General features: G+C 43.1%; 1 protein-coding gene across 5 annotated transcripts in view; it reads right to left on the reverse strand.

Annotated features, from left to right (window-relative positions):
- Positions 1–24429, reverse strand: part of LOC139557130 (voltage-gated potassium channel subunit beta-2-like) — a 119736-nt gene that overhangs the window by 40337 nt on the left and 54970 nt on the right. Inside the window, exon 1 of one of the 5 annotated variants that reach the window (XM_071371526.1) lies at positions 7891–8565. The exons of 3 other annotated variants lie outside the window; for them this stretch is intronic. In XM_071371526.1, the coding sequence (XP_071227627.1) occupies positions 7891–8105 (215 nt within the window). In that variant the 5' untranslated portion in view covers positions 8106–8565. Of the gene's footprint in view, positions 1–7890; positions 8566–24429 lie in introns of those variants that run through there. One more of the 5 variants, XM_071371527.1, reaches the window with a different exon arrangement.

The following is a 24429-nucleotide window of genomic DNA, read 5'->3' on the forward strand; positions in this document are numbered from 1 at the left end:
TCTCAAGCTCTGTCAGGTTGGATGGGGAGCGTTGCTGCACAGCTATTTTCAGGTCTCTCCAGATATGATCGATAGGGTTCAAGTCCGGGCTCTGGCTGGGCCACTCAAGAACATTCAGAAACTTATCCCGAAGCCACTCCTGCGTTGTCTTGGCTGTGTGCTTAGGGTCGTTGTCCTGTTGGAAGGTGAACTTTCACCCCAGTCTGAGGTTCTGAGTGCTCTGGAGCAGGTTTTCATCAAGGATCTCTCTGTACTTTGCTCCGTTCATCTTTGCCTCGATCCTGACTAGTCTCCCAGTCCCTTCCGTTGAAAAACACCCCCACAGCATGATGCTGCCACGACTATGCTTCACCGTAGGGATGGTGCCAGGTTTCCTCCAGATGTGACGCTTGGCATTTAGGCCAAAGAGTTCAATCTTGGTTTCATCAGAAGAGAGAATCTTGTTTCTCATGGTCGTAGAGTCTTTAGGTGCCTTTTGGCAAACTCCAAGCGGGCTGTCATGTGCTTTTTACTGAGGAGTGGCTTCCGTCTGGCCACTCCACCATAAAGGTCTGATTGGTGGAGTGCTGCAGAGATGGTTGTCCTTTTGGAAGGTTCTCCCAACTCCACAGAGGAACTCTAGAGCTCTTTCAGATTGACCATCAGGTTCATCTCCCTGACCAAGGCCCTTCTCCCCCGATTGCTCAGTTGGCTGAACGGCCAGCTCTAGGAAGAGTCTTGTTGGTTCCAAACTTCTTCCATTTAAGAATGATGGAGGCCACTGTGTTCTTGGGGACCTACAATGCTGCAGAAAATGTTTTGAGCCTCTCTCGGAGCTCTACGGACAATACCTTCAACCTCATGGCTTGATTGTTGTTCTGACATGCACTGTCAACTGTGGGACCTTATATAGACAGGTGTGTGCCTTTACAAATCATGTCCAATCAATTGAATTTACCACAGGTGGACTCCAATCAAGTTGTAGAAACAGCTCAAGGATGATCAATGGAAACAGGATGCACCTTAGCTCAATTTTGAGTCTCATAGCAAAGGGTCTGATACTTATGTAAGAAATAAGATTTCTAAAATCTAAAATCCCGCTTTGTCATTATGGGTTATTGTGTGTAGATTGGTGAGTTATTAGTTTTATTTAATCCATTTTAGAATAAGGTTGTAACGTAACAAAATGTCAAAAAAGTCAAGGGGTCTGAATACTTTCCGAATGCACTGTATGTTGTGATAAAATAAAAGAAAGCAGTTCTATTTTCTCACTTTGAAATCATGGGTAAATGCAGACCAAAAGAGTCAATGATGATCCTGGCCATTCTTGAAAAACATGCTGAAAAACAAGAAAAAAGACTGGTTGACCTCACGATCCAGACGAATCCAGTCAATAACTAAAAGGTGAAATTTCAGACGAATCCAGCCAATAACTAAATGGTGAAATCCTTACACCTTACTAAGTAGAATTCACAACAACACACACACACACACACACACACACACACACACACACACACACACACACACACACACACACACACACACACACACACACACACACACACACACACACACACACGCATGCATGAACATCCACACATGCACACAAGCAAACACAGACACACACTGTATGTGTGGTACTACTTTGCATAATTAACATGGTTTAGTTATTTTATCTGAATTGACAGTGAGGACTAACAGGTGAACTTGGCTGGCCGGCTCTTCAACTAATCTTTCATCTATTTATAGTGGTAGATGACCGATAGGAACATAATGATCATCATCATCCTCATAAACGTAATCACAGCTCATTACATTTGTGTGTGTGTGTGTTTGTGTGTGTTACACAACATCCCCCCTGTACTCCCTGACCTAAGTAGGTAAAGATGGCATCTGTGAATAATTAATATTTCAATATTTAATCAAAGTTATGGTTAAGTATGTAGCTACAGTATCAAGCATCAAGCCGTTCAAGTGATTCAATTAGGACTTTCTAGACTGTCAAATACAATTACAAAAATGTCTACCTATTTCACAGAAGAATTCAAGCCACAATACATATGCAAAACATACTGTACTATAACAATTGCCTATGAGAGGGGAATAGTATTAATACAAAACAATAATATTTAGCATTTGTCTGAAGCCAAAAAGACAGGAAATTAAAATGAGCATCAACAAGCAAATTTGACCTATGCACTAACAAGGTTTTTCAGCATAGTCAGCTTTGACACCTGATACAGTACTGTAGCTTTTTGATACGTCATAGCTCCGAACATAGAAAAGAACACATAGATCAAGACACGATGCATTACTTTGAATGAGAATGTATGGTCTGTAATATTACTTCTATTATATCTCATATTTTTCTCCTTCAACAAAGATGTTAGCATGTTATCATTTGCCATTTACCCCCTGATGATTACATTCATTAATTTTGAATGTAATCATCAAAGATTGGTTTTAATTTAATCAATAACACCTTTCTTGGATATTCAAACGGAAGTCGATGGTCATAACTAATCTTTCTCTGTGATTCCAGTGTCACTGTTGACAATTTTGTGGGATTTCTTAAGTCATTTCAAAAGTTGTCTATGGACAATGCTAACTTTTTATCCTCCCTTCCTAAGAAAAAACTAGCGAAGAGATTATGGTGCCATCTGGTGACCATTTAGGGAATGGAGTTCTCCGCTGGTATGCACGTTTTCATTAGGGAATATTGAGGATTGATGGAGAAAAGAGGAGAGGAAAAAGTCAGTTTAATCTATGGCCAATCTATCGCCCCCCACCATAATATATTGTACTGAAAGCTTAATCAAAGCCATGTTATACAGTATACAGTTGAAGTCGGAAGTTTACATACACCTTAGCCAAATACATTTAAACTCAGTTTTTCACAATTCCTGACATTTAATGCTAGTAAAAATTCCCTGTCTTAGGCCAGTTAGGATCACCACTTTATTTTAAGAATGTGAAATGTCAGAATAATAGTAGAGAGAAGGATTTATTTCAGCTTTAATTTCTTTCATCACATTCCCAGTGGGTCACAAGTTTACATACACCCAATTAGTATTTGGTAGCATTGCCTTTAAATTGTTTAGCTTGGGTCAAACGTTTCGGGTAACCTTCCACAAGCTTCCCACAATAAGTTGGGTGAATTTTGGCCCATTCCTCCTGACAGAGCTGGTGTAACTGAGTCAGGTTTGTAGGCCTCCTCTCGCTCGCACACGCTTTTTCAGTTCTGCCCACACATTTTCTATGGGATTGATGTCAGGGCTTTGTGATGGCCACTCCAATACCTTGACTTTGTTGTCCTTAAGCCATTTTGCCACATCTTTGGAAGAATCTTTGAAATTATCTGCCAAAATTGTTGCAACCCCTATGACTAGCCTGTTCAACCTCTCTTTCGTATCGTCTGAGATTCCCAAAGATTGGAAAGCTGCCGCGGTCATCCCCCTCTTCAAAGTGGGTGACACTCTAGACCCAAACTGCTACAGACCTATATCTATCCTACCCTGTCTTTCTAAGGTCTTCGAAGCCAAGTTCACAAACAGAATACCGACCATTTCGAATCCCACCGTACCTTTTCCGCTGTGCAATCTGGTTTCAGAGCTGGTCTTGTGTGCACCTCAGCCACGCTCAAGGTCCTAAACAACATCATAACCGCCATCGATAAGAGACATTACTGTGCAGCCGTATTCATCGACCTGGCCAAGGCTTTCGACTCTGTCAATCACCACATTCTTATTGGCAGACTCGACAGCCTTGGTTTCTCAAATGACTGCCTCGCCTGGTTTACCAACTACTTCTCTGATAGAGCAGTGTGTCAAATCGGAGGGCCTGTTGTCCGGACCTCTGGCATTCTCTATTGTTATGCCACAGGGTTCAATGCTCGGGCCGACTCTCTTCTCTGTATACATCAATGATGTTGCTCTTGCTGCTGGTGATTCTCTGATCCACCTCTACGCAGACGACACCATTCTGTATACTTCTGGCCCCTCTTTGGACACTGTGTTAACTAACCTCCAGACGAGCTTCAATGCCATACAACTCTCCTTCCATGGCCTCCAACTGCTCTTAAATGCAAGTAAAACTAAATGCATGCTATTCAATCGATCACTGCCCGCACTTGCTCGCCCGTCCAACATCACTACTCTGGACGGCTCTGACTTAGAATACGTGGAAAACTACAAATACTTAGGTGGCTGGTTAGACTGCAAACTCTCCTTCCAGACTCACATTAAGCATCTCCAATCCAAAATTAAATCTAGAATTGGCTTCCTATATCGCAACAAAGCATCCTTCACTCATGCTGCCAAACATACCCTCGTAAAACTGACCATCCTACCGATCCTCGACTTCGGTGATGTCATCTATAAAATAGCCTCCAACACTCTACTCAACAAACTGGATGCAGTCTATCACAGTGCCAACCGTTTTGTCACTAAAGCCCCATACACTACCCACCATTGCGACCTGTACGCTCTCGTTGGTTGGCCCTCGCTTCATACTCGTCGCCAAAACCACTGGCTACAGGTTATCTACAAGTCTCTGCTAGGTAAAGCCCCGCCTTATCTCAGCTCACTGGTCACCATAGCAGCACCCACTCGTAGCACGCGCTCCAGCAGGTATATCTCACTGGTCACCCCAAAAGCCAATTCCTCCTTTGGTCGTCTTTCCTTCCAGTTCTCTGCTGCCAATGACTGGAACGAACTACAAAAATCTCTGAAGCGGGAGACTCATATCTCCCTCACTAGCTTTAAGCACCAGCTGTCAGAGCAACTCACAGATCACTGCACCTGTACATAGCCCATCTGTAACCAGCCCATCTATCTACCTACCTCATCCCCATACTGTATTTATTTATTTATCTTGGTCCTTTGCACCCCAGTATCTCTACTTGCACATTCATCTTCTGCACATCTACCATTCCAGTGTTTAATTGCTATATTGTATTTACTTTGCCACCATGGCCTATTTATTGCCTTAACTTACCTCATTTGCACTCACTGTATATATACTTTTTGTTTTCTTTTGTTCTACTGTATTATTGACTGTATGTTTTGTTTATTCCATGTGTAACTCTGTGTTGTTGTATGTGCTGAATTGCTATGCTTTATCTTGGCCAGGTCGCAGTTGCAAATGAGAACTTGTTCTCAACTAGCCTACCTGGTTAAATAAAGGTGAAATAAATAAATAAATATAAAATGCTCGGGGTCATTGTCCATTTTGAAGACCCATTTGCGACCAAGATTTAACTTCCTGACTGATGTCTTGAGATGTTGCTTCATTATAGCCACATAATTTTCCTCCCTCATGATGCCATCTATTTTGTGAAGTGCACCAGTCCCTCCTGCAGCTAAGCACCCCCACAACATGATGCTGCTACCACCATGCTTCACGGTTGGGATGGTGTTCTTCAGCTTGCAAGCATCCCCCATTTTTCCTCCAAACATAACAATGGTGATTACGGCCAAACAGTTATATTTTTGTTTCATCAGACCAGAGGACATTTCTCCAAAAAGTACGATCTTTGTCCTCATGTGCAGTTGCAAACCATAGTCTGGCTTTTTAATGGCGGTTTTGGAGCAGTGGCTTCTTCCTTGCTGAGCGGCCTTTCAGGTTATGTCGATATAGGACTCGTCTTTCTGTGGATATAGATACTTTTGTGCCTGTTTCCTCCAGCATCTTCACAAGGTCCTTTGCTGTTGTTCTAGGATTGATTTGCACTTTTCGCACCAAAGTACATTCATCTCTAGGAGACACAACGCGTCTCCTTCCTGAGCGGTATGATGGCTGCGTGGTCCCATGGTGTTTATACTTGCGTACTATTGTTTGTACAGATGAACGTGGTACCTTCAGGCGTTTGGAAATTACTCCCAAGGATGAATCAGACTTGTGGAGGTCTACAATTTTTTTGGTTGATTTCTTTTGATTTTCCCATGATGTCAAGCAAAGAGGCACTGAGTTTGAAGGTAGGCCTTGAAAAACATCCACAGGTACACCTCCAATTGACTCAAATGATGTCAATTAGCCTATCAGAAGCTTCTAAAGACATCATTTTCTGGAATTTTCTAAGCTGTTTAAAGGCACAGTCAACTTAGTGTATTATAAGTGAAATAATCTGTCTGTAAACAATTGTTGGAAAAATGATTTTGTGTCGTGCACAAAGTAGATGTCCTAACCGACTTGCCAAAACTATAGTTTGTTAATAACAAGAAATTTGTGGAGTGGTTGAAAAACTAGTTTTAATGACTCCAACCTAAGTGTATGTAAACTTCCGACTTCAACTGTATGTATTAGAAATGTCAGTGCAACATTAAAGTCATTTCAGGACTTTTCAAATTTGTAATGTCAGCAATCAGTAATACTGCTTGTACTGAAAGCTTCATCAAAGGTACAGTAACATACACAGTACACTGTACATGTATATTCTGTCTATAGTCAGTGTGTGTGTGTGTGTGTGTGTGTGTGTGTGTGTGTGTGTGTGTGTGTGTGTGTGTGTGTGTGTGTGTGTGTGTGTGTGTGTGTGTGTGTGTGTGTGTGTGTGTGTGTGTGTGTGTGTGTGTGTGTGTGTTAGGTTAGGTTAAGGGGTAGGATTAGGGTTAGGTTAGGGTTAGGTTAGGGTTTGGAGGTAGGGAAAATCTAATTATTTATTTGAAACATTTTTACACATTTTTACTCCCCAAAAAGTCCTGAAATTTCACGAAAATGTGTGTGTGTGTGTGTGTGTATGGTGTGTGTGTGGGGAGGAGGAGCTTTAGCTAGGGGTTTTGTGTGACTCACAAATTCAATAGAGGAAAAAAGACAAAACACACAACTGTCACTAAAAGTTAAAGGGCGCTTTATCATCAAAGCCACCTCCAGCTCCACCAGAGCTTAACGACAAAATGCTCGATCCCTCAGTCTTTACCATAAAAGTCAAATGTAAGAATTTTAAGCACTATTTCCACTTCAAAGTCTAATTCATTAAGACTGATAGCGCTAATACCGTTCTGCTCGTCTCATTCATAGCAGTATAGTAGTGACGGGGAGTCGTTTGAGCTGTCAGCTTCCTTTTACTGCTGATTACAAGCTTCAGCATCAGGATGAGCTGCTGTAATGTCACCCGAACTTTTCTTACAAGTACAGTTCTATTGAATCCATCACATAGCATGCATAATTCGAAAAATTTCTCCCAAAGGTGTATAATAATTTTATGTCAGGAAAGGTCTTAAAGTAATGATACTAGTTATAGACTAGTTGTAAAGTATATCATCCCGCTTGCATTCAGCTAAAAACGTATTCACTCTCCACTTAGTTGATTGGCATTAAGTTGATTATCCGTCTTATTCATTTCACAGTCAACACTATAATGAGGTCAGAGAATAATGAGAAAGGTAATAGACAGAACTATGAGCATCATTCAATAGCCCCATTACAATCAGTCGTCCATGAAATCCGTTCTCGCTCTTTCCTGCACAGTCATATACACATGTGCACCAGCACATCAGAGAGCAAGGTAATGTCTCAAACTATTCTACACACTTGAACAGAGAGACAAGGTCTCTTCTACTCATGCCTGTCATTCTTGCAAGGTTGCAGGTATAGGGTCTCGTCGTTACAATTTGTACAGACAGTATCTTACGCTCTTGCTAAGGTACAGGGTCAGGTTGTCATATCTATACATCCCACTCTTGACAGAGCACAGAGAACTATTTCACCCACAGATGGTACAGTATTGGGGTCTGGGGCCATATGTATCAAGCATCTCAGAGTAGGTGTGCTGATCTAGGATCAGGTGCACCCTGCGTTGTGATCTAAAAGGCAAAACTGATCCTGTCAGCACTCGTTCTACAACACGCTTCATGCATATGGCTCCCCAGCTCTTGTCCAGGTGCATGCATGGGGTCTTTCCTGGACTCCTACCTATACTTCATGCCAGTGCGTATGCTCTGGTCGCTGGACGAGGGAATGTTGACGGACAGCTGTCCCAGGCTGCGGGCCACCATGGCCACAGCGCGGAACTTGTTCTTGGTGCCCAGACTGGGGCTGTTGGAGTTCCGTTGGTTCAGACGTTCCTCCGTGGTGCGTGTCACGCCACCGCCACGGTGGTTGTCCGAGCACACTAACGACACCTGCATGGTGGTGACCCAATGATGATGGCCCTGTAGGGCAGCTTAGACTGGACTCGGACGGAAAATAAGCACTCAATAAGCACGAGCTTGAGAAACCTACTGAAGGAGAAGACAAAGATGACAACAGAGAGGAAGACCTTCCGAGTCGGGTTGTCAACAAGCAGTTAGCATCCTGTCTCAACCTTAGCCTACCTCCCCCAGAAGCACAGGATGAAAGAGAACAAACTACTAGCAGTTGAACTACGAGTTCGATACTGCGAGGCAAACTGTCCGGCAGTGCAGGAAAGAGAGGTGGTCTGCTGCAGCTCAGTGTCCAGTATGTCCACAGTATCCACTGTGGCTTTCAGAGGCAGAGCAGTGACAAAAACAGACTTTTCAGATTCAGACTGTCCGATCTCAAGAACAAACTACTAGTGGTAGGAGATAAAGGAGATTCAGACAGAGAGTAGACTGCAGCAGCTCAGTGTCCAGTGTAGTCCAACTCAGCGCAATGATGTGTCTCCCCGTCTGGAAGGAGCGCACGCCACACAGAGAGAGCGAGTGAGCGAGAGAACGAGAGATCGCCTCAACTATTCTGTTCTGGATCAGCTAATGCTTCTCATTTCACAAACGTACACTGATCAGTAAAACACACACTTGCCCCCTTCAAGCAGATTTCAGAGAGTTCATAACAAACTCATTTCATAATTCAATTGGTTCTTTTGCTTATTTTTCCTCCCTACCTCTTTCAACATTCATTCATTCTATACTATTACTTTTATTTTACCAGGTAAAAAAAGGCATTCTCATTCACATTTTGGACAAGACTATTGTTTTAGATTATCGTTCAGCTGCTTCGGTACAGACAGACACTGTCAATGTCAAACCTCTGTGTCCTCTCCTCTGCTGACTATAGTGGAAAGGGGGTGAAAGGTGAGGACAGGTTGAAAGTCTAACATGTCCAGACTCTGTTAGCACAGGAACAATGCTTGTTATACAACCTGACCTGCATCAAATTAGGAGCAGGTGAAGAGCAATGGACATGAGCAGTTTCCAACATTGTCAAATGAATTACCAATTTTTTTCCATTGACCCAAAGTCAATGAAAGGCCTCCTTGTTTTTTCCTTTTTGTGTTTTGAGTGTGAGTATTTACTGAACTCTACAACAACAACAACAATTCTCTCACGCACCGGTCACCATTCATTTTCGCATGAGCACAGACCCTCATACTGCTTTCTATTTTACGTTAGAGAAAATAGACAGATACGAAAGAGAGATGTCAGCGAATGTCAGCGAAATCAGTCAACCCCTGATGTCAACCCCTGGGACATGCACTGCTTTACTGTAGCTTACAACGAAGGGCAAAATACCCTGTTGAAAAGCCACTGCCCATCAAAAGAGAGAATAAAGGGGGAGTGAACGGTCAGGACTAAAATTAGGGCCATGCATATTGAGACAAAATGTGAACCATCTGGTTGGCTTTTACTCCCTCAGAGCTCCATCCAGCTCCATCACTCCCCTATAGTCACTGGAACTGTATTTATAAAGTGTCCCAGGAGTAGGAGCGCTGATCTAGGATCAGATCCCCTGTGTCCATGTCATCTTATTCATTATGATCTAAAAGTCCAGGTCCCCTAATCTAAAAGCTCAAACTGATCCTAGATCAGCAAATATACTCTGGAACACTTTGTGAATACGGGTCCAGGTCACCTAATTTAAAAGGCCGAAATTATCCTAGATCATCACTCCTACTCTGAGACACTTTATAAATATGGGCCCTGGAGTACTGCATCTGGCTCCTTAGGGGCTCCTTAGGGGATGACTTAACTATGATGTGTGTGTGTGTGTGTGTGTGCATCTACTACGACCAGTGACATCTCCTCTCTTCCCCTCTCCTCTCCTCCTTTCTTGTCTCCTCCAATCTCCACCTCTTTAAAACGTTAAAATTAGCTCAACCTAAAGCATCCCTCCCTGGATCAAAGTTTTCATTGGATGGCACCTGTATAGTTAGTACACACCACTTGGAAGAGAACATACCTCGGCAGGAGAGCTGTGTGTGTGTTTGGTTTAACTGTCCTCACAAAATGATAGTAAAACAAGGACAATTCTGAGAAGTGGGGACATTTCGCAGGTCCCCACAAGGAAAAGGCTATTTTAGGCTAGGGGTTAGGTTTCGGATTAGGGTTACAATTAGGGTTACGGGTTAGATTTATGGTTAGAGGTTAGGATTAGGGTTAGATTAAGGGTTAGGGAAAATTAAATTTTGAATGGGAATCAATTGTTTGGTCCCCACAAGGAGAATTAAAACAAACTTGTGTGTGTAACGGTGACCCTTACACACCTCTTGTGAGAACAGAAAAGGATATGTGTGTACACTGTGTACAGTATAATATGTGTTAATGTGTTTGCTAATGTCTGTATCATGGAAAATCAGCCTCCACATAGGCGATAGGTATGCATTACACCCAGCAGTGACTTGCAACTGACATCTCTGCAGGCAGAGGTGCAGCTGTTCCTGGATCAGCCTCTAGCTAACTGCTTCCTAACAGGGTTCCTAGGCAAGCTACCCCCCTCCACACACACACACACACACACACACACACACACACACACACACACACACACACACACCACACTATTTAGGCGGTCACATCTGCCTCTGTGTGAGCATAGTCAATGTCATCCAGACAGACAGACAGACAGAGCAGTTAGAGTCTAACTGATGGTGCCAGTTGAAGATGGAACAAGTTAGATTCGGGTTTCCACTTGGTTCTGAGTGACGGGCCAATCAAGGGGATGCCACATGCTAACTGGACAATTTCACAAAGACAGTGGATTGTAATTAGATGTGTCCTGGAATAGTTCAGTATCTGTCATGGCAGCCAGATTGACCTGTCATAAGCTGATTGACTGGATGGGAAAGGTTGTGTGAGCAAGCACTATTGTATTTATTTAACCTTTATTAGCTGCTACAAGCACTAGCACACATATGAGTGTGAACACATGTATGCACCCACACACAAAACAGTCTCTCTCTCTCTCTCTCTCTTTCTCACTCTCTCTCTCTCTATCACACACACACACACACACACACACACACACACACACACACACACACACACACACACACACACACACACACACACACACACACACACACACACACACACACACACACACACACACACACACACACACACACACACACACACACACACACACACACACACACACACACACACACACACAGGCATGTCCCCCATGTTTCTGACACACATCCCAGTCACATAGACTGAGAGATGTGTGAGTGGGCTGGGGGGAGCTCATCTCCTCTGGCCTCAGTTTGCAAGACTGACTGGCTGCCCTCTTTGTAACTGCACACGCATGTGTGTGCACATCCGCATGCATGTGTGTTAACCACATTCGACAGTGTGTGTTTATCAAAACTGCTCACCCAGACTTAAAAACACGATGCATGTTAATCAGCTAATGCGTATGCTGTCTGAGGAATACCGTCAATAGACCAGATACAGTATTTATTTATGCAGTATTTACGCAGCCACAGCATCACATTCACATCCTAGCCATTCAACCAAGACCTCCAATCCTTAGATCACACTCTGTCCCTCAATGTCATACTCTGCCCCTCAATGATCCTTGACTACTTGTTTGCAGGCCTTTCAAAGTGCTAATCCCAGACTGGTCTCTGCTTTCTGCCTCTCAGTACTTCAAACACGGCTGGAAGATTTAATCTGTCAAGGCCTCACTCTTCGGTTCAGAGATTTAGCATTCCCAGTTTGGTAAGCTGGTGAAATCATTTTAAATCCCTCAATAACGTTCAATGGGTTCCCCTCGTGGCCAATCTCTCCCTCGCTGCTTTTCTCTAACACCCATTTTACATACACGTAGTTTGAAACCGGTTTTGAAGATACTTATCATGCACGTGGAGGTGATGGACAAGGTGTATTTTTTCACCCACCCAAAACAAATGGCAGAAAACTGCCATTGGCACATACATGAACGCGCACACACTTGAGTATACACACACACACACACACACACACACACACACACACACACACACACACACACACACACACACACACACACACACACACACACACACACACACACACACACACACACACACACACAGTCATCACTCCTTTTCTAAAACAAATAATAATGCTAATATATTTACGCCTTTTCACACTGCATTATTTTAGCCCAGAGTTATCCGTAAAGAGATAGTTCGGAAAATTGTCAATTACGCCCTTTATCTACTTCCCCAGAGTCAGATGAATTTGTGTATACCATTTATATATATCTGTGTCCGGTATGAAGGATGTCAGAGGTAGTTTCAATGCTAACTAGCATTAGTGCAATGATTAGCAGTCTACAGTAGCAACTTGCATGCTAGCTGTTCCCATAGACTTCCAGTCATTGTGCTATATGTTCCAATATACTTCCAGTCATTGCGCTAACGCTAGCAAGCAATTGCGCTAATGCCAGTCCCTTCAAACTGAACGCAGATACATAAAAATGATATCCATGAGTTCATTGGACTCTGGGGAAGTAGATAAAGGGCCTCATTGCCAAAATCACAAACTATCTCTTTAAGACATTTTAGGTAGGTAGCTTTAGCTAGCCCCTAGGAACATGATCCTAGGCTAGCACTAGTCAGGTGTACCTGCGCCAAAACTCTGGTAATTGTCATCCTGTTCTCCATTTTCTTTTTAAATAGTGAACCAACATGTTTTCAGCACTTATATTTCCATGACTGATCAAAACAAATGTTTTCATGCTCTCTTTTGTCTCACTGTAGAACAGATAGTGAGCAATATGTTTGGAACATCAAATCGCAATAAGATCACAGTATCGAACCACAATACATATAGAATCGTGAGAATTGCAATACATATCATATTGGCGCCCAGCCATACATTAGAATGTGCAAGTGTGGCGTTGTTTAGTCCTGGACTAAAATCTCTCTTAACCTAGGGCCAAGTGCAGTTAGAACACGACTAGAACTCTCGATCATCTCAGTCATCCCTTCTTCCTTTTGAGGTAAAGCTTTAAAATACTAATTTCGATGTAGCATTCAATGCTAGCCATTTGTGAGTTGAATGCAGGCTCCCAGCTAATGCTAGCAGTCATTGCGGCAGTAAATCTGATGAATTAATAATGAGCGCCTTGACTGCAGAGCACTGGGAGCACCACTGGGGAGCCTGCAAAGATGGAGAGGAGAGTTAAACAGTCTTCTCTCTCGCCTCATTCTGCAGACTGTCTGCTAAATATCTCAAATGTCAAATGTCAAATGTGCACGTGTGTATTTAAATCAAAGGGCCACAGTCAAACAAACAATATTCGAGATGAGCTGTCCATATCTTATAAGACATAGTAAGACACTGCAGTATGCCTAACCAGTTGGAAAGTTGAGAAATTGGTCTGAAAACGTTCAAGGGTCATGTCCCTGGTCAGATGGACAGATACTGTATGCAATCCTCTTTTATATTATTTTATATCCGTTTTTATATCACAGCCTACATTTCCCATCCACCCTGTGCAAAGCCTAAAGGAGCTCTGTGCAGATGTTGGTCTCCTACAGTGCAAGGCAGGTCATGAGAATGGCTGGAGGGGGAATTCAATATTAGTCACTGTGACTGGAACTAGCGCGCTACTATAGCATGGTATGTAAAACACTGCTGTCCCCGTGCTGGCCTGTGTTCCTTTATCCACAGAAGCTGACGCAGTGTTCCTGCTCAAATCCCTTTATTTTCCAGGCCAGTTTACATTAATGTGAAATTCAGTCACACACAAACAGACGAGTGCACATACCACATACGTACAGAGACACACATAGAGATACAGGCTCGCACATGGCCCGCCAAGATGTGCACACACACAGGCACGTATACACATATAGACAACTGCACACACACACACACACACACACACACACACACACACACACACACACACACACACACACACACACACACACACACACACACACACACACACACACACACACACACACACACACTATGGTCTTCACTCCTGTTCTGAAACAAATAATAATGCTAAAATACTTTACGGCTTTTCACTCTGCATTATCTTAGCCCAGAGTTATCGTTAACCCTGGGCTAAGGATACACACACACACACACACACACATTGGCCCACAGATACACACACACAGTGGGAGGGGTGTGCATTGCTGCCTCACAAATTCAGGCAGTGACAGAAATAGCCTTTCCTCTAAAGGGGCCGGGGGAGAGTTGGGGGAAAACAATGCCAGAAATGCTTGTCCTCTTCGCTGGGTTTAAAGAGAGCAGCTTCATTCACTTCAACATACACACACACACGGACACACTAGGGCTGTGACGATCATGGCATTTTGGGTGACGTTTTTTTTCCAGGCAAATGACCACGGTCATCGTTACAATTCTTTGAAATACAAGAAAAATACAAAAATGTTATCCTCTCCTCCCAGTCACGCTTCTCCTCTCTGCTGTTCTGCTAGCCTAGCAGCAGCAGTAAACAATATATCATGCGGAGCAGGCATGCACCTACTCAACGTTTGCTAACCTAGCATGGATATTTCAATATATTTAACGTCACGTAAAATGTATTTCAAATACATGTAGGTATATTTGCATCTTTGGTCAAATGCATGTAATGTCTTAAATGTATTCCAGAGATGCATTTACATACATTTGCATCTTTGCTCAAAAGCATGTAATGGCTGACAATTCCAGAAATGCATGGCTGACATCTAGTCTACAGGGTGGCTAAAGCAGTTCCTAATTCGGCTTCTTAAATTACTCTTTGCATCTTGATCAATGGAGATAATGTTTTGGCAATGATATAATTTAAATTTTGATGACTGAGTAAAATATGTAATTTTAATTTCACCTAATTTGAACATTCTCTCATAAAGAGCACATGTTTAAGCACATGTCAAAGTGTAGGTCTAGGTCTTGTGCTTCGAATAAGTGGTTTTACAGTGGATGGTTAGCGGTGTTATGGTGCATTCATGACCAAGTGGGAAGTGGGAATTTAACACATCTGTGAAAAATCCACTTGAACGTCCCCTCCAATTGGTAATTACAAATTAAATCAGCCATGAATCCCCTTGTGACAGTGGAAATGGAAGCTTGTTGTGTGCAACAGGGAGGAATGCAAAATTGAATGCAAGATTCACACCAAAAAATGCATTGTTAAAACATTTCTAGCCTGTTTGTCTTATGGTAACAGGGTTGACTGTTATGCTCGACCGCTCAGTTTTTCACCACAAAATACCTGAAAATTGACAAAAAGAGTCGAACCAACTCACCTGCTTTTACAGTATGATTTGACTATTAGATGTTCATTGTTTATTTTAAATTAAATATTTAAAAAGGAATAGTTTCACCATATTAAAACAATATTTCAGTCCACATAACAGGGTTGACTTTAAAATGAGGGACAGACGTAAATGAATCACTAACCACATTTCTTCAGAAATAACTTTGTCAAAGCAACAAAATAACTATGGCCTTACAATGATGGTAAAAACGTTTCGTTTTTTTGCGGTAAGTAGGTTAAAATCTTCCTATAAGTCACAGAGGGTGCACAGAGGGGCATGTCAAAATGCTGAATTTTGTCACTTTAGCAAGTCTTTATTCATATTGAAAATATATTATAAAATGCAATATTGGTGCCTAATTTGTACTTAACATATCAAAGAGATGCAAAGTAACTCATTTCATGGATGGCACAGTACACGTTAAGTTCTGCCCATTGGACATTGTTTTCAATGCTCTCGTCAAGTTTGTTTGTTTATTTGTCATACGCATATGAAAGACATGGGTTCATTACATGACCGATAATGTATCATGTTTGTAGTCATTTTAATAGTAATTGACAAAAAATACTTAACAAAAATATTAACGCAACATGTAAAGTGTTGGTCCCATGTTTCCTGGGATGAAATAAAATATCCTAGCAATGTTCCATAAGCACAAAAAGCTTATGTCACGCCTAACCACCGGCCCTGGAAAACAACCATTATTCCACACATCTGCTCCCCATCATTACACACACCTGCTCCCCATCATTACGTACACCTGCTCCCCATCATTACGCACACTTGCTCCCCATCATTACACACACCTGCTCCCCATCATTACGCACACCTGGACTTCATCATCACCTTGGTGTACCTTTATTTAGCCCTCAGTAGCCTCAGGCATCAGGCAGTATTGTTTTTTTTCATGTTCAGTACACATCCCATTTTCTTCATTTGCCTTGCTTTATTGTTATTAAACTCTCCTTCTGCACCTGCTCACTGACTCCCTGTGTATACGTGACAGAATTGCATTATTGAAGCAGCAGAGGAAAAACATATCTTCCAGAAGGTCAAGGAACAGGGTCATCTACTCCACCAACACAACGACCAGCTGGCGCAACTGGGTACGGCCATGGAGGAGGTCCTCCACGTTCTCCACCACCTCGACACCACCAGCGAGACTCTCCATACCCCCATCAAAGGGCCTCTTACCATACCCCCATCAAAGGGCCTCTCATGGTGAGCCAGTCCCCCAGCCCACCCAGCCTTCCGCCCAGGTCAGCGATGACCTACTGTCCCTTCAGGAGAAGTATGACGGTACTCCATCAAAATGCCGTAGCTTCCTACTCCAGTGCTCCGTCTATCAGACAGGAGCCTCCACCACCAAGAGTTCCCAGGTTGCCACGGTAATTTCCCTGCTGACCGGACGGGCGTTGGTGTGGGCTACGGACGTCTGGGAGAGAGAAAGGAGGAGCTGGGTTCCTATGAGAGGTTCATGGCTCTGTTCAGGGCGGTCTTCAACCATTCTCCAGAGGGCAGAGAGGGAGGTCAGCGACTTCTCCAACTCCAGCAGGGTGCCCTCACCTTTCGGACTGTGGCAGCCTCTACCGGATGGAATGAGCTGGCGCGCTGCAATTTCTTCTGGAAAGGACTGTGCGAAAAGGTCCAGACGGAGTTGGCATGACAACCTATCTTTAGGCACACTCATCGCTATGGACATCAGTCTGGATAATCTTCTCCGGGAGTGCCGGTGCCCACCTCACCACTCGCCTCCCTCCTTTGGCTATCCTGAGGCAGAGCCTGAACCCATGGAGATAGGGGCCACACACCACCCCCAGGCATAGCGGCGTCGCCGGAGACTGCTGGGGCTCTGTCCCTAATTGCGGCCAGGAGGGGCACCAGCTTCAGCGGTGTCCAGTGCATACCAACCCGGAGTCCACTAGGGAAGAGGGGCGGCCCTGTGATCTTCCATCTCCCAGGGTAGGTGTGAGTATTCCATCATCATCGTTTTCCGCCAAACTCTTTCTGATTCCCATTTCACTGGCTGGCTGTCCCTCGGGTGTTGTCTCTACAGCTCTAGAGGCCCTCGCCTCCTCCCTGAAAATAATTTCGTACCCGCTCTCCTCTCCTTTTCCAATCCAAGCCCTGGATAAGCAACCATTGGGATCCGGCACAATCACAGACATCACAGCACTACTCACCCACACCGTGGGACCCATACACCAGGAAAGCCTTCCCTTCCTCATCATTACCGCACCCGTACACAAAGTCATCCTTGGCCATGGAAAGTAAAAGCACCTCCTCCCAGCTTCCCACTGCACCGAGGCTAGGAAACACTGTCACCACCGATAAATCCACAATAATCGAGAATTTCAACAAGCATTTCTCTACGGCTGGCCATGCTTTCCTCCTGGCTACCCCGACCCCGGCCAACAGCTCCACACCCCCCGCAGCTACTTGCCCAAGTCTCCCCAGCTTCTCCTTCACCCAAATCCGCATAGCAGATGTTCTGAAAGAGCTGCAAACCTGGACCCGTACAAATTAGCTGGGCTAGACAATCTGGACCCTCTCTTTCTAAAATTACCATTGTTGCAACCCCTATTACCAGTCTGTTCAACCTCTCTTTCGTATCGTCCGAGATTCCTAAAGATTGGAAAGCTGCCGTGGTCATCCCCCTCTTCAAAGGGGCTGACACTTTAGACCCAAACTGTTACAGACCTGTATCCATCCTGCCCTGCCTTTCTAAAGTCTTCGAAAGCCAAGTTAACAAACAGATCACTGACCATTTCAAATACCACTGTACCTTCTCTGGTTCGGTTTCCGAGCTGGTCACGGGTGCACCTCAGCCATGCTCAAGGTACTAAACGATATCATAACCACTATCGATAAAAGACAGTGCAGTCGTCTTCATCGACCTGGCCAAGGCTTTCGATTCTGTCAATCAACGTATTCTTATCGGCAGACTCAACAGCCTTGGTTTCTCAAATGACTGCCTCACCTGGTTCACCAACTACTTCTCGGATAGAGTTCAGTGTGTCAAATCGGAGGGCCTGTTGTCCAGACCTCTGGCAGTCTCTATGGGGGTACCACAGGGTTCAATTCTCGGGCCGACTATTTTCTCTGTATATATCAACGATATCGCTCTTGCTGCGGGTGATTCCTTGATCCACCTCTACGCAGACGACACCATTCTATATACATTTAGCCCTTCTTTGGACACTGTGTTAACAAACTTCCAAACGAGCTTCAATGCCATACAACACTCCTTCCGTGGCCTCCAATTGTGCTTAAACGTTAGTAAAACTAAATGCATTCTCTTCAACCGATCGCTGCCCGCATCACTACTCTGGACGGTTCTGACTTAGAATATGTGTACAACTACAAATACCTAGGTGTCTGGCTATATTCCAGACGCATATTAAGCATCTCCAATCCAAAATTAAATCTAGAATCGGCTTCCTATTTCACAACAAATGTCACGTTCTGACCATAGTTCTTTTGTATTTTCTTTGTTTTAGTGTGGTCAGGGCGTGAGTTGGGTGGGTAATCTATGTTTTGTGTTTCTGTGTTGTATTTCTGTGTTTGGCCTGATAAGGTTCTCAATCAGAGGCAGCTGTCAATCGTTGTCCCTGATTGGGAACCATATTTAGGTAGCCTGTTTTCTGTTGGGTTTTGTGGGTGGTTGTCTTCAGTCTTTGTGTGTCTGCACCAGATAGAACTGTTTCGGTTTTCACGTTTGTTGTTTTTTGTATTTTGGAATTGTTCAGTTATTTTGTCTTTTATTAAACATGATCAACACTAATCACGCTGCGCTTTGGTCCTCTCCTTCCACAGAAGAAAACCGTTACAACAAAGCCTCCTTCACTCACACTGCCAAACATACCCTCGTAAAACGGACTATCCTACCGATCCTCGACTTCGGCGATGTCATTTACAAAATAGCCTCCAACACTCTACTCAGCAAACTGGATGCAGTCTATTACAGTGGCATCCGTTTTGTCACCAAAGTCCTATATACCACCCACCACCTGCTTTGGCCGCCTTTCCTTCAGTTTCTCTGCTGCCAATGACTGGAACGAATTGCAAAAATCGCTGAAGTTGGAGACTTATATCTCCCTCACTGACTTTAAGCATCAGCTATCTGAGCAGCTTACCTATCGCTGCAGCTGTACACAGCCCATCTGTAAATAGCTCATCCAACTACCTACCTCATCCTCATATTGTTTTTATTTACTTTTTTTGCTCTTTTGCACACCAGTATTTCTACTTGCACATCATCATCTGCACATCTATCACTCCAGTGTTCATTTGCTAAATTGTAATTACTTCGCTACTATGGCCCAGTTATTGCCTTACCTCCTTACGCCATTGCACACACTGTATATAGACTTTTTCTAATGTGTTATTGACCGTACGTTTGTTTATTCCATGTGTAACTCTGTGTTGTTGTGTGTGTCGCACTGCTTTGCTTTATCTTGGCCAGGTCGCAGTTGTAAATGAGAACTTGTTCTCAACTGGCCTACCTGGTTAAATAAAGGTGGAATAAATAAATAAATAAAACACCTACACATACACAGAAATTGTTTCTCCTTTCCAACAAACAGCCCATGGTACCCATTAGCCAGATAGTTATTCTCCAATGGCCTCAAATGGCTTTGCTTTTCAGCCTTGTCCTCACCAAGTTCATTGGTTTTATAAGACAGACCTGGTGGGGACAGGGGACCATAGTGCCATCTGTGTTACTGAAGGAAGAGTTTCCTGTGATTCTTTACACAGAGGTATTAAGCTATCTACTATAGCCGAAGGAATACAGGCATTAATGTTCATGGTCAAATGTTGAATGAATGAACACATTCCTGGTTTAGGTCCCGGCCAGACAGAAATGTTGTCAAATAAAGGATCTCAGTGTCTTCTAAAAGATTAATCTACATTGACCAACAATCAATTAAGTTTTTCCACTCAATAACCTTCTTTCTTCTCATTCAACAACTCCCCAACATCAGGGGCTAGCCTCTTTGACAACAGCAAACTGATTTGATTCCAAATATGTCAATCAATATCAAATCAGTAATTGTGGCAGTCAAAAACAGACAAACGTTTACAGACAAAACCCATCACCTGTTCCTAATACCGGGGAAACTAGAGTAGAATGGATTATAACATAGCCAAGTCAGCCAAATCTGACATTATGTTTTTATTACCATGGTACGCAGTCTACACTCCTATTGACTTGTATCAACTCATGTTCCTTAAAATATGTGGTGGATCTGTGTAAAAAACACAAGAAACAAAAACATTTTGAACCTCTTGTTTTTTTATGTGGATGTTTTGATTCATTACATTACTATTTGGTGGAGGAGGAGCAGTGTTTATGTGGATGTTTTGATTCATTACATTACTATTTGGTGGAGGAGGAGCAGTGTATATGTGGATGTTTTGATTCATTACATTACTATTTGGTGGAGGAGGAGCAGTGTATATGTGGATGTTTTGATTCATTACATTACTATTTGGTGGAGGAGGAGCAGTGTATATGTGGATGTTTTGATTCATTACATTACTATTTGGTGGAGGAGGAGCAGTGTATATGTGGATGTTTTGATTCATTACATTACTATTTGGTGGAGGAGGAGCAGTGTATATGTATATTGTTACATAGGAGAAAAGGTCTAAGAGAATCCTTCCTAATTTGATTTCGGAATATTCTCCCCAGAGGCCAATCCACCATCAAAAAAAGAAGAAATAAAAATAATGGGAAATGCAGCAGGAGCTTTTAACTAAAGAGCAGAAAAGAGGAGGAACTCATCAGGTCTGCCACAAGGATGGTCGAAACAGGAGGACACATAAACTCAGCAAAAAAAGAAACATCCCTTTTTCAGGACCCTGTCTTTCAAAGATAATTCGTAAAAATCCAAATAACTTCACAGATCTTCATTGTAAAGGGTTTAAACACTGTTTCCCATGCTTGTTCAATGAATCATAAACAATTAATGAACATGCACCTGTAGAATGGTCGTTAAGACACTAACAGCTTACAGACGGTAGGCAATTAAGGTTACAGTTATGAAAACTTAGGACACTAAAGAGGCCTTTCAACTGACTCTGAAAAACACCAAAGGAGGACTGCAGATGTGGACAGGGCAATAAATTGCAATGTCCATACTGTGAGACGCATAAGACAGTGCTACAGGGAGACAGGACGGACAGCTGATCGTCCTCGCAGTGGCAGACCACGTGTTACAACACCTGCACAGGATCGATACATCCGAACATCACACCTGCAGGACAGGTACAGGATGGCAACAACAACTGCCCGAGTTACACCAGGAACTCACAATCCCTCCATCAGTACTCAGACTGTCCGCGAATAGGCTGAGAGAGGCTGGACTGAGGGCTTGTAGGCCTGTTGTAAGGCAGGTCCTCACCAGACATCACTGGCATCAACGTCGATTATGGGCACAAACCCACCGTCGCTGGACCAGACAGGACTGGCAAAAAGTGCTCTCCACTGACGAGTCACGGTTTTGTCTCACCAGGAGTGATGGTCGGATTTGCGTTTATTGTCGAAGGAATGAGCGTTACACCGAGCCCTGTACTCTGTAGCGGGATCGATTTGGAGGTGGAGGGTCCGTCATGGTCTGGGGCCGTGTGTCACAGCATCATCGGACTGAGCTTGTTGTCATTGCAGGCAATCTCAATGCTTTGCGTTACAAGGAAGACATCCTCCTCCCTCATGTGGTACCCTTCCTGCAGGCTCATCCTGACATGACCCTCCAGCATGACAATGACACCAGCCATACTGCTCATTCTGTGCGTGATTTCCTGCAAGATAGGAATGTCAGTGATCTGCCATGGCCAGCGAAGAGCCCGGATCTCAATTCCATTGAGCACGTCTGGGACTTGTTGGATCGGAGGGTGAGGGCTAGGGCCATTCCCCCCAGAAATGTCCGGGAACTTGCAGGTGCCTTGGTGGAAGAGTGGGGTATCTCACAGCAAGAACTGGCAAATCTTACAGCAAGAACTGGCAAATCTGGTGCAGTCCATGAGGAGTAGATGCACTGCAGTACTTAATGCAGCTGGTGGCCACACCAGATACTGACTGTTACATTTGATTTTGACCCCCCCTTTTTTCAGGGACACATTATTCAATTTCTGTTAGTCACATGTCTGTGGAACTTGTTCAGTTTATGTCTCAATTGTTGAATCTTGTTATGTTCATACAAATATTTACACATGTTAAGTTTGTTAAATAAACACAGTTGACCGTTTTTTGCTGAGTTTACATGCACATACACACACACACACATACATAGACAGGTAGACAAGTAGACAGGCAGATAGACTAGTAACATACATTACATTAGTAGCGGATGAGGTGAATCACTGCCACCTACTCACAATGCAGGCCTAAAGCACCTATAGAAAGTACTGAATCTATTATTATCATCACTATTATTCAAATTCAATGGAAACGTTTAATTCAATAGTTTTTCATGTGTTGAATAATGGATTTCAGCATTGTTAAGTTCAACATGGTGAGTCATTGGGCCAAAATAAGGCCAACTGGATCTTGATGTTACTGGGCGACTCAGAAAATAACATAACTCGTCATCGGTGTCACAGGCGGTAGGGCAGACGTTGCTGGTACATAGCCTTTTTACAAACTCACCAAAGTTGGTTAAACAATTCTTGCTGCAGTGCTGTATGTCATTTCAAATCACTTCTAAGCCTAGACCAACATTTGAAGGTGTCACGTTCCTGACCTGTTTTCTGTTGTTTTGTATGTGTGTGATGGTCAGGGCGTGAGTTTTGGGTGGGCATTCTATGTTGTGTGTTTCTATGTTGGTTTAGGGTTGCCTGGTATGGCTCTTAATTAGAGGCAGGTGTTTTGCGTTCCTCTAATTAAGAGTCATATTTAGGTAGGTTGTTTCACTGTGTTCGTTGTGGGTGGTTGTTACCTGTCTCTGTGTTTGTGTTCTGCACCAGATAGGTCTGTATCGGTTTTGCACGTTTGTTATTTTGTAAGTTGTTTGTAGTGTTCACTTGTTCTTATAATTAAACATGTTGAGCACTGGCTACGCTGCATTTTGGTCCTCTCCTTCACCCCAGGAAGAAAACCTTTACAGAAGGAGTACTTGTCTTTAGATCATGCTACAATTTTAACACTTTAGATTAGTAAAATCACTGCACTGAGCTGATGCCTAAAGATCCCCATGTTAGCCCATAAATACAACTCTGTTTACAACTCCTGGTAAAAAAATGGAATGTTTCCACATCAGTTATTAAAGACATCAGTTTCAATCTAAGAAACAATGGATCTACTGTATGTGTGCATTCATCTGCAGCGGAACATAAGTGTAAATGTGCTGTCATCTGCTGGACTACAGTGCCATTGCAATATGCCAGACCAGTTCTCAATGAGTATGTTTACATGTGCACTAATAGTTCGATATTAAACTGATTATACAATTTAAATTTAAAAACTCTAAAATGCTGTTTGGAGAACTGCAAAAATGACCCCAGCCATTATCACACTGGTTGCTATAACTTGATCTATAAACACATAGCCCATTAGCTATACAATTAGCCGCTACATGTTAACTCACATTAACTCAGCACTGGAAATAAAAACTATAATTTAATACTTACAGAGGGATCTGTTAGCAGAAAAAGTATTTTATTAACAAAAAGTAAACAAATATGTTTGCTTAACAATACAATTTTGTTGAACAGTTTTACAGCGAATTTCCTGCATTTCTACACATTTTGCCACGACTTATTACATGTTAATAATATGATATCTGAGTGAGAGTGATTAACAAAATCAATGGGGGACCACTGGATGTCAGGACCCCTCGGCACATGCCCTGCGTGCCTGTTCGGTAATTCGGCCATGATTACTACAAGTTTACTGTGGATAGCTGGTTAGACTAACTCAACTGATTAACCAATAAAAAAAAATATGGTTGGAATAATACTGTGAAATTGGATAATGCCCTTTTAATGTAAGAGCCGTT

Source organism: Salvelinus alpinus, chromosome 28, assembly GCF_045679555.1.
Source record: "Salvelinus alpinus chromosome 28, SLU_Salpinus.1, whole genome shotgun sequence".
NCBI lineage: Eukaryota > Metazoa > Chordata > Actinopteri > Salmoniformes > Salmonidae > Salvelinus > Salvelinus alpinus.